The sequence below is a fragment of the Coregonus lavaretus genome (assembly GCF_964263955.1).
Source record: "Coregonus lavaretus genome assembly, chromosome: 11".
Taxonomy (NCBI): Eukaryota; Metazoa; Chordata; class Actinopteri; order Salmoniformes; family Salmonidae; genus Coregonus; species Coregonus lavaretus.
The window spans coordinates 3,157,921-3,170,040 of NC_139998.1; the positions used below are offsets into that span (position 1 = coordinate 3,157,921).

At 47.3% G+C, this 12,120-nt stretch overlaps 1 protein-coding gene across 1 annotated transcript in view; it reads left to right on the plus strand.

Moving 5' to 3' along the window:
* The window catches only part of LOC311136877 (homeobox protein aristaless-like 4), a gene marked incomplete at both ends in the record, with an annotated part of 84,010 nt that overhangs the window by 42,304 nt on the left and 29,586 nt on the right, over window positions 1-12,120 (plus strand). Inside the window, one exon of the mRNA XM_084171190.1 lies at window positions 1,055-1,374. Coding sequence (XP_084027316.1) covers window positions 1,055-1,374 — 320 coding nt within the window. The remainder of the gene's footprint in view (window positions 1-1,054; window positions 1,375-12,120) is intronic.

Here is a 12,120-nt window from a genome sequence, read left to right on the forward strand (position 1 = left end):
TCCAGGGAAAAGGGAGTGTTTTTTTTATGGCGGATTCCCGCCATTCAACACTAATCCCTACCCCTCTCTCTCTCTCTCTGTTTCTCTCTCACACACGTGTACACACATACGCAGACACACACTTCTGTCGACGCACAAAATTGGAGACAAGACAATGGAATCTTGGCTGCTCCCAGCAGAAAAAAGTGTGTAGGCTTTGTTCTCCAAAACAGGTTGGAGCAGAGCCAGACAACACAGCAGGCAGGAATACTGGGAATAGAATATATGTTTTGTTGGTGAGGACTTGGCGAGTTTAGCCTACCAGGAGTATAAATCTCAGAGCTTGTGGAACTGAGAGACACACAGAGCCAATCAGGATATGGGGCTGCCTTTCTAAAGGGCACAATGGCAGGCTGCCTTTAGAAAAGAAATAAAGAAAGAGAGGATGCCATGTTGGCCACTACAGCGATATGAGGTCAATTGTGCTGTTCTATTACACTGTTTTGACAATTTTGTGCTGATTTGAATTTGGGTGAGGGCTGATCTGAGTCAAGGTGCAGACCAGCGCCAGGGACCAGGGGTGTTATGAATGTTATCATGGCAGACAGGGATGACTAGCCAGAGGTCTGCTAGGAAAAGAAACAATACATGTAGCAGACACTTAGCAGTGACGGAGAGGGTTAGCTAAGTATTCTGTCATCTGACCAACTCTGACCCACATAACTCTTCCCACTGAGACTATTTCTCCACGCGTGCACCCTGCTCATTAGAGGGCATCTACTCTCTCATTTTCTTTTTCCAAATGTTTCAAAACATTATGCTAAAGTATGACCGACTGAACAGGACCCAGTTTTAGGGGCACGCCATACCCAGTAAATGCAAACAGAGTCTGACAGACCTCACTGTTCTTCTACCTAGACCTCGACCATAACCCTTCAGCTTATTCATTCCCACATTTGTTTGTTTATTGTCAAGACCATATCACACTCATGCAGGAAATCATGGACCTTGAAAAACTCAAATTTCCTCTCATATTGTTTTCCTCTCCCCCATATTTCCTCTCTCTCCCCTACAGCTAAAGACAAAGACTCTGAGCTGACCCTAAACACTGACTCCCCTGTGATAGAGGGTTCCTATCTGAACCTGAAGGAACCAGGGTCAGGGGTCAAGGGTCAGGGTCAGTCCGACCCTGGCTTGGACCACCTCTCCAGTCCCATGGACAAGGGGAGCGAGGCTGCGGAAAGCAACAAGGGGAAGAAGAGGCGTAACCGCACTACCTTCACCTCGTATCAGTTGGAGGAGTTGGAGAAGGTGTTTCAGAAGACTCACTACCCTGATGTCTATGTCAGAGAACAACTGGCGTTGAGGACCGACCTGACAGAGGCACGAGTACAGGTGAGGAGATTTCGGAGCTTTGACCTCTGACCTTTTACTTGGCTCAGGTGAACAACCACTAAACCATGATGAGGACCATGGTCTGAAGTACTACTAGTACGCCCGGTCCCAATTCTCTCCCTACCCTTTCCTTTTGGCCCCAACCATTCAATGTATTCAGTTCTGAAGGGTCTGGATAGGTATAATCAGGGCAGCAGTGGAACTTCCACAATATTACTTCCACCTTACAGATCCGCAAAAATCGAAAGGCCAAAAGGACTACTATGAGCTGTTTTCTGTAGAAGCTCTGTCCATTTCATCATGTAAATGTTCACTCAGCGAGAGAGAGAGAAGATCTCAGAGAGAAGATTGGCATGTGGACAGACCTTGTTCTGAACAGACAGCATGGGCTGTTATCTTCTTTTCTTCTTCCCTTCTCTTTCTGTCTTCCTGTGGACAGGACTAGCGGGAATACTACTCTTAAGTTCTACACACTGCAGACTCTGTTAAGAGGTCAGAGGCCAAGGGCATCCCCCCAAAACGACAATATTACTTCAAACTACATCACTGCACAGCATTTATTTGAAGAAAAGAAAAGAGAGAGGAACAAATAAAACTCAAAGTTATTTAGCAAGGCAATAAGACACACTCAGAAGTCACATTCAATTTCTCAGCATGCTCTGAGACATAGTCAGGACAACAGAACCTGGTCTGGTAGAGTGGAGGTACAGTAAAATAACTGCATTCATATGTGTGTGTGTGTGTGTGTCACCTGTGTGTAACGTGTGTGTAACGTTACAGCTGCCTGACACAAACACAGAGCAGACGAAGCCAACAAGCTAGCTAACTTGTTTGCAGATAAACTGTCCTTGTATAGCAGGGAGAAAAGAAACAAGCATCATTCTCGGTTCTTGGATCTGAATCAACTCGACCCCAAAAGAGAAAAAGAAGCGAGAAAAAGACTGCTCATGACCAATCCAGAAACCGGATAAACATTGGAATTAATTTTGAAAGGTGGAAGAATGATGCCGAAATGGCCACTGTTCACATGGATTGGTAGGTAAGTGTTTGGTTGCGTTTTTAGCCTGCTGACTACATTAGCTTCTAACCCTATTGTGTTCAATGTACAAGCTAGCTAACACAGCTACTTACCTAGCTAACAATCATCTTCTGTATTCGGACTGTTTTGTACTCAAAGGAATCTAATGATAACGTCATGTAGCTACACTGCATAAACCCCACAAGATGCCCAATGCCTTTATTTCAACTAGCTAATGTTAGCTAGCTAAAGCTAGATATGCAGATTGTTGACATGATAACATTACTGTGTTTGGTTTGTAGATGATACTGCTAGCTAGCTATGTGGTCGACAGCATTTTCAGCCCAGGACCACCCCCAAAAATGCATCTAGCTATAAAATTCAGTACAGTAACATCACCCAAACATGTACTGTAATTTCTCAGGGAGATACTGGTGATTGAGGGTTGTGCAAACCCCAACACTGAAGAAATGCTGTATGCATTTTTTGTTATGCTTCGTGATTCAATCATTATTTTCTTGGTCATCGACCATAATAGTTAGTTATGTTTGCCTGTTCAGCACATTGCCTGCCTATATATAGCATTGATTCCTACCTAGTGTGAACTACCCACCAGAATGAATATCCAGCGGGGTGAGTCAAGTAAACAATGGCTCATCTGCATGACATATTGGTGGACTATGGGCCATCAAGTGATAGGATGGTACATTAGCATGACTCATGTTATACTTGTTATAGCACAACACCACATCCTATGTATGTCAAGGACACTGTTGTGACACTGACTTATTTAGTGGTCATGTCTCCCCCACTCCCCCCTCTCTGTAGCAGGGCCGTTAGGATGCAATTCAGTCATTCCGGCTCTGATGACTTCCTAGTAGTGGGTGACAGGTGGGTACCAGGAGCAGCACATAACAGCAGTTTGTGGCCTGGAGGTTTGGGACCTGGCAACAGGGTCGTCATTCCAAGCTGCTGTGTGTGGTGAGTACTGGCCATCTTCTGTGATCCACTGCGGCACGCTGTAGGCTTTTTTCCTGAGAGCTGGTAGCTTGCTGTAGATGTCCTGCCTTGTACGTGTGTTTTATTTAAGTTTTACGAGTGTTCAGTTGTCGTTGTAATTGTCTCATTTTGTTTTTGAAAAGAGTCACTTTTACTTGGTAAAGTTTTCAATGTTTTAATTAAAATGAAAACGTGGATTTTTACATAAGAGATTTATGTGGTCCGTTTTTTAAAATCATTCAGCAAGTATGCAGCATCCATGGTTCTGTTACTCCGGCAGTGTTGATGATGATGGGAGCAAATCATATCACCGAAATGTAGTGAAATCACTTATTAGCGCAAGTGTCAATAGCCTTTCCAAACCAGGTTTTCATAGTATTGATTCTAACTCAATGTAATTGTATATTAATTTCTCAAGTTTCAGCAGGAAAGGGAAAAATACTTGTAACGAGTGTAATGTCTGCCATTCTGTATGAACAAAAGTTTCCTAGCCCTTTGCACTGATGTTCCTGGAGAAACGTTCGCTTGGTTGGTAATGGGACAAGAGGGACGAGTCCGAGTCTGTGGGGGTTGTTGGCACTGTGCGGGAAAACATCAAACAAATTATTACTTCAATAGTACACGGCAAAATGCAATGTCATATTCCCGTATACAGCCCACTGTATCCTGTGCATATGCCAAACAAAACGTTGATTTTGATAACATCATATTGTTGGAATATGAGTAAATTATAGTGAGAACATACGGACCGTTTATTAATTCAACCATCAATTCACCATCAATGAATTGACTGTTGGTAACATACTGGCCATGGTCTCACCTGAGAGAGAGGAGGTAGGTAGAGACATACTGGCCATGGTCTCACCTGAGAGAGAGAGAGAGAGAGAGAGAGGAGGTAGGTAGGTAGAGACACACTGGCCATGGTCTCACCTGAGAGAGAGAGAGAGAGAGAGAGAGAGAGGGGAGGTAGGTAGAGACACACTGGCCATGGTCTCACCTGAGAGAGAGAGAGAGAGAGGAGGTAGGTAGGTAGAGACACACTGGCCATGGTCTCACCTGAGAGAGAGAGAGAGAGAGAGGGGGGAGGTAGGTAGAGACACACTGGCCATGGTCTCACCTGAGAGAGAGGGGAGGTAGGTAGAGACATACTGGCCATGGTCTCACCTGAGAGAGAGGGGAGGTAGGTAGAGACATACTGGCCATGGTCTCACCTGAGAGAGAGAGAGAGGGGGGAGGTAGGTAGAGACATACTGGACATGGTCTCACCTGAGAGAGAGGGGAGGTAGGTAGAGACATACTGGCCATGGTCTCACCTGAGAGAGAGGAGGTAGGTAGAGACATACTGGCCATGGTCTCACCTGAGAGAGAGGAGGTAGGTAGAGACATACTGGCCATGGTCTCACCTGAGAGAGAGAGAGAGAGAGAGAGAGAGAGAGAGGGGAGGTAGGTAGAGACATACTGGCCATGGTCTCACCTGAGAGAGAGGGGAGGTAGGTAGAGACATACTGGCCATGGTCTCACCTGAGAGAGAGAGAGAGGGGAGGTAGGTAGAGACATACTGGCCATGGTCTCACCTGAGAGAGAGAGAGAGAGAGAGGGGAGGTAGGTAGAGACATACTGGCCATGGTCTCACCTGAGAGAGAGAGAGAGGGGAGGTAGGTAGAGACATACTGGCCATGGTCTCACCTGAGAGAGAGAGAGAGGGGGGAGGTAGGTAGAGACATACTGGCCATGGTCTCACCTGAGAGAGAGAGAGAGGGGGGAGGTAGGTAGAGACATACTGGCCATGGTCTCACCTGAGAGAGAGAGAGAGGGGAGGTAGGTAGAGACATACTGGCCATGGTCTCACCTGAGAGAGAGAGAGAGGGGGGAGGTAGGTAGATACATACTGGACATGGTCTCACCTGAGAGAGAGGGGAGGTAGGTAGAGACATACTGGCCATGGTCTCACCTGAGAGAGAGAGAGAGAGAGGGGGGAGGTAGGTAGATACATACTGGCCATGGTCTCACCTGAGAGAGAGGGGAGGTAGGTAGAGACATACTGGCCATGGTCTCACCTGAGAGAGAGAGAGAGAGAGAGAGAGAGGGGAGGTAGGTAGAGACATACTGGCCATGGTCTCACCTGAGAGAGAGGGGAGGTAGGTAGAGACATACTGGCCATGGTCTCACCTGAGAGAGAGAGAGAGAGAGAGAGAGAGAGGGGAGGTAGGTAGAGACATACTGGCCATGGTCTCACCTGAGAGAGAGGGGAGGTAGGTAGAGACATACTGGCCATGGTCTCACCTGAGAGAGAGAGAGAGGGGAGGTAGGTAGAGACATACTGGCCATGGTCTCACCTGAGAGAGAGGGGAGGTAGGTAGAGACATACTGGCCATGGTCTCACCTGAGAGAGAGGGGAGGTAGGTAGAGACATACTGGCCATGGTCTCACCTGAGAGAGAGGGGAGGTAGGTAGAGACATACTGGCCATGGTCTCACCTGAGAGAGAGCGAGAGGGGGGAGGTAGGTAGAGACATACTGGCCATGGTCTCACCTGAGAGAGAGGGGAGGTAGGTAGAGACATACTGGCCATGGTCTCACCTGAGAGAGAGAGAGAGGGGAGGTAGGTAGAGACATACTGGCCATGGTCTCACCTGAGAGAGAGGGGAGGTAGGTAGAGACATACTGGCCATGGTCTCACCTGAGAGAGAGGGGAGGTAGGTAGAGACATACTGGCCATGGTCTCACCTGAGAGAGAGGAGGTAGGTAGAGACATACTGGCTATGGTCTCACCTGAGAGAGAGAGAGGTGGGAGGTAGGTAGAGACATACTGGCCATGGTCTCACCTGAGAGAGAGAGAGAGGGGAGGTAGGTAGAGACATACTGGCCATGGTCTCAACAGAGAGAGAGAGAGAGGGGGGAGGTAGGTAGAGACATACTGGCCATGGTCTCACCTGAGAGAGAGAGAGAGGGGGGAGGTAGGTAGAGACATACTGGCCATGGTCTCACCTGAGAGAGAGGGGAGGTAGGTAGAGACATACTGGCCATGGTCTCACCTGAGAGAGAGAGAGAGGGGAGGTAGGTAGAGACATACTGGCCATGGTCTCACCTGAGAGAGAGGGGAGGTAGGTAATAGGGGTTTGCCGAGTAGTCAGACAAAATGAGTATCGTAACGGATATGGACATTTTTCCAGATACGGCCATGGTCTCACCTGAGAGAGAGGAGGCCTTGGCTTGGACCAGTTTGTGTAACCATTGTCTCCGGCTGGGTTCAACGTCCATTGATCAGGCTGACTTTGTGAGGAAGATTGAGGCTGCTGGCGAAGATTCTTCCGGTGAGGCGACCTCGGGAATGGGGTTGTCTGAGGCCGGCAGAGAGCAGCATTGATGGCCGGAGTTGATAGGGGTGTCATCCCAGCTGAATGAGTTTCATTCCGATTTCTCTGGCGGTGTTCAGAGTCTGGATTTCGGGGATGATATACTATCCCTGGTTGGCTCTGGAGTGTTTTCGGAGTGTGAATTGGATGACATCAGTCTGGGGCAGCCTGAAGCCCCGTCTTTGGATTCGGCGGGGGAGAGTGAACCATTGGTGGTTAATGTGCCTTTGTTGGAGCTGTGTCATAGGGTGGCTGATCAGCTGGGGGTGGATTGGCAGTCTTCTCCTTTGCAGCGGAGTTCCTCCAGGTTTGGGGGAAGGTTTTTACCTCCTGTCCCTGCAGCGGTGAAGTGTCGCTTACCCCTGTTTAAAGATTTTGCCGATGTGCTAAAGGCGACCTGGGATTCCCCTCATTCAGCCAGGCTGGTGCTACCAGGTTATGGCATTCATGAATGTAGAGGGTATGGAGGAGGCGGGGCTTGTTTGCACGCCGCCGACTAGTTATTTAGCTCCAGATGCTAGTCCTAGCACGGTGCTTACGCATAAACAGTGCCGGTTCTTGGAGCATCAGCTGGACAAAATGTACCAGGCTGAGGGTGTGGCGGCCCGGTCATTGAATTTGGTCACAATGCTTCAGATGTATCAAATTGATTTGCTGCGGGAGCTGAATAAGACGAAATCCGTGCTATGGCTGATTTTGTGCTGCGTTTGTCCCGCTAAACTATCCCGGCTGTGGGGAAAAGTATGGGGGCGACGGTGGTGGCTCAGCGGTGCCCTCCTCCCCAAGCATTTACTGTGGCAACAGTGTTCCGAAGTGGCTCGGTCAATGGGGGCAAGTTACTAGTTGCCAAAGTCGCCGAACCCGATGGGGGTCGGGTATCAGAACGGTGGTACCATGAAAGCACATTGTTTCTACCCAAGGTTCCTTGGTGTTCAGGGGTATCGAGAGTGCGGTATCGTCTAGGTGTGGGTATAATAAACACAGTTCATTCCCCACATTCCCCACTCACTCTCTCCCCTCCTCTCATCCAGCTTGCAGGGCACGTCAGGCCCGGTGGGTCATCTCTGTGCACTTTGCTTCCCAGTATCGTATCAGCCCCACTGCTCTTCACTCCGGCACCATCCACCATGCTGCAGTTCACACACACGAGCACACACACACACACTCTTCCGCTGAGAGCTCGGAACTAAATGGAGTATCTATCTATTGGCTCAATGTGAAAATTGCTTTTTTCGATCGCTGGAGGACCCTTCATTTAATGTGTGTGATGTAGGAGAGTAGAGTAGCCTGTAATGGGTTCCGTATCTTTGTTGTCGAGAGACACCATGAAAATGACATTTGCTTCCCAGTGTTGTAGCAGAAATAATTTATACAGTCGAGGAGAGGAAAGGTGGGTGCTTTTCCGGCAACTTGTATATTTCTGGGGTTTTCACACACAATACATGCATTGGAATTGCACCTGTTGTCTTGCAATTGTTTTGATGTTCAACGACATAGTGGGATTTTGTAGTCTTGCTATTTCTTTAAGATAAAGGTCATTTCATGTTGCAATTCCTTTCAATGCTGCCCAGTTCTAAAAACAACAACCAGTTCTTAGAACAACCCACAGTTTTATCAGCTTTCCGGGTGGCTGGTCTCAGACGATCCCTCAGTTGAAGAAGCCGGATGTGGAGGTCCTGGGCTGGCGTCGTTACACGTGGTCTGCGGTTGTGAGGCCGTTTGGTCGTACTGCCAAATTCTCTAAAACGACGTTGGCGGCAGCTTATGGTAGAGAAATTAACATTCAATTCTCTGGCAACATCTCTGGTGGACATTCCTGCAGTCAGCATGCCAATGCATGCTCCCTCAACTTGAGACATCTGTGGCATTGTGTTGTGTGACAAAACTGCACATTTTAGAGTGGTCTTTTACTGTCCCCAGCAGAAGGTGCACTTGTGTAATGATCATGCTGTTTAATCAGCTTCTTGATATGTCACACCAGCCATCGCTTTGGCTCCCTCTCCTGTCCAGCTCAGGCATTCGGCGTCGCCGGCCTTCTAGCTGCTGCCGAACCTACTGCTGGCAAGCGCCCTTCACTCATCAACCCCGGACTTGTCTCGTCATCATTACACACTCCTGGTTCCAATCCCCACTCTATCACTGTATACAGTGGGGAAAAAAAGTATTTAGTCAGCCACCAATTGTGCAAGTTCTCCCACTTAAAAAGATGAGAGAGGCCTGTAATTTTCATCATAGGTACACGTCAACTATGACAGACAAAATGAGAAAAGAAATTCCAGAAAATCACATTGTAGGATTTTTAATGAATTTATTTGCAAATTATGGTGGAAAATAAGTATTTGGACAATAACAAAAGTTTCTCAATACTTTGTTATATACCCTTTGTTGGCAATGACACAGGTCAAACGTTTTCTGTAAGTCTTCACAAGGTTTTCACACACTGTTGCTGGTATTTTGGCCCATTCCTCCATGCAGATCTCCTCTAGAGCAGTGATGTTTTGGGGCTGTCGCTGGGCAACACGGACTTTCAACTCCCTCCAAAGATGTTCTATGGGGTTGAGATCTGGAGACTGGCTAGGCCACTCCAGGACCTTGAAATGCTTCTTACGAAGCCACTCCTTCGTTGCCCGGGCGGTGTGTTTGGGATCATTGTCATGCTGAAAGACCCAGCCACGTTTCATCTTCAATGCCCTTGCTGATGGAAGGAGGTTTTCACTCAAAATCTCACGATACATGGCCCCATTCATTCTTTCCTTTACACGGATCAGTCGTCCTGGTCCCTTTGCAGAAAAACAGCCCCAAAGCATGATGTTTCCACCCCCATGCTTCACAGTAGGTATGGTGTTCTTTGGATGCAACTCAGCATTCTTTGTCCTCCAAACACGACGAGTTGAGTTTTTACCAAAAAGTTATATTTTGGTTTCATCTGACCATATGACATTCTCCCAATCATCTTCTGGATCATCCAAATGCACTCTAGCAAACTTCAGACGGGCCTGGACATGTACTGGCTTAAGCAGGGGGACATGTCTTGCACTGCAGGATTTGAGTCCCTGGCGGCGTAGTGTGTTACTGATGGTAGGCTTTGTTACTTTGGTCCCAGCTCTCTGCAGGTCATTCACTAGGTCCCCCCGTGTGGTTCTGGGATTTTTGCTCACCGTTCTTGTGATCATTTTGACCCCACGGGGTGAGATCTTGTGTGGAGCCCCAGATCGAGGGAGATTATCAGTGGTCTTGTATGTCTTCCATTTCCTAATAATTGCTCCCACAGTTGATTTCTTCAAACCAAGCTGCTTACCTATTGCAGATTCAGTCTTCCCAGCCTGGTGCAGGTCTACAATTTTTTTCTGGTGTCCTTTGACAGCTCTTTGGTCTTGGCCATAGTGGAGTTTGGAGTGTGACTGTTTGAGGTTGTGGAGCGGTGTCTTTTATACTGATAACAAGTTCAAACAGGTGCCATTAATACAGGTAACGAGTGGAGGACAGAGGAGCCTCTTAAAGAATAAGTTACAGGTCTGTGAGAGCCAGAAATCTTGCTTGTTTGTAGGTGACCAAATACTTATTTTCCACCATAATTTGCAAATAAATTCATAAAAAATCCTACAATGTGATTTTCAGGATTTATTTTTCTCAATTTGTCTGTCATAGTTGACGTGTACCTATGATGAAAATTACAGGCCTCTCTCATCTTTTTAAGTGGGGGAACTTGCACAATTGGTGGCTGACTAAATACTTTTTTCCCCCACTGTATATACTCTCTCTGCCATGTGTCTTTGTCGGTCATTGTATATGTTGCTTGTTTTCCTGAGAGGAATCGCTCCTACTATTTCCTGAGTACTTTATATTTTGCACTGTGGGTTTCGTCCCGCTTTAAGCTATGATGCTTTAATAAATTCAGTAGTTCTAAACCTGCGACTGCCTCCTACCTACTCCTCTCTACACTTGTGACAACACCTGTCAGGTGGATGGATTATCTTGGCAAATGGGAAATGCTCACTAACGGACACGGTCTCTCTCTCTCTCTCCTAATCCTGGCACGTTATCTGCTCACATGGAGCATTGAGCATTTCCTGTCGCTCAGGGCGACGTATCTTCCTGGATCTCTCAACAGGGGTGCCAATCTACTTTCCAGGGGGGTCCTATCTCTATGGATTGGAGACTGCACCCCTCGGTGGTTGCCCAGTTATGGGACCGGTTCGGCAGAGTCAATGTAGATCTTTACGCATCACGAGAATCGCGCACTGTCGTCTGTTCTTCTCAATGAGGGGTCTGGGCGCTCCGTTGGGAACTGATGATTTGGCATATCAGTGGCCTTGGACCCTGCTCTATGTGTTTCCTCTGGTGGACCTGATTCAGGCCACCGTGAAGAGGGTCCGTCAGGCAGGTCTGTTGTTGATTCTGGTGGCTCCTCGTTGGCTCAGACAACCCTGCATCCCGGGGACAATCCGCCTGTTGGGAGGGGACCTGTGGAGGGTTCCGTGTTGTCGGGATCTATTGTCCCAGGCGCATGGGTGAGTTTGGCACCATGATCGCAAATATGGGATCTGTGGGTTTGGCCCCTGAAAGGTTGTGTATCCTCGAACGTGATTATGACTATAGAGAGGGCTGTATACATATAAGTGGCGTGCGTTTTGAGGGTTGGTGTCAGGTTAAAATACTTTCTCCTTTTAAGAGCTCTTTGGTGGACATTTTGATGTTCTTGCAAGAGCTTTTTGATCAGGGCATTTATTTTTCCACATTTAAGGTTTATATGGCAACCATCTTGTCGTGTCTTGCAGGGATTGACGGCTCTACACCAGGGTCTCATCATCTGGTGGTGCGATTCCTGAAAGACGTGTGTTGGCTCAGCTCCATCTTTCATTGAGGCAGATGGCTTGTTCATAACAAAACCCTTTGATATTGCCAACCACTTTAATAACTTTTTTGTTGACAATATTAGCAAACTTAGGTATGACATAAAAACAACAAATGCTGAGCCTTCATATTCATGCATAATGGACCAAATAATGAAATACAATACTGTAGTTTTGAGGTCGGGGTGTGGAAGAGGTGAAACAATTGACAAACCACCTGGTACCGACAACCTGGATGGTAAATTGCTGAGGTTGGTAGCGGAATACATTGTGACTTCTGTTTGACACATCCTCAATTTAAGCCTAGAAGACAGTGTGTGCTCTCAGACATGGAGGGAAGCAAAGGTCATTCCGCTACCGAAGAATAGCAGAGCACCCTTTAATGGTTCAAACAGCCGACCAATCAGCCTGTTAAAAGTGCTTAGTAAACGTTTGGAAAAAATTTGTGTTTGATCAAATAAAGTTATTTTATAGAAAACAAATTAACAGCAGACTTTCAGCATGCTTATAGGGAAGGGCAG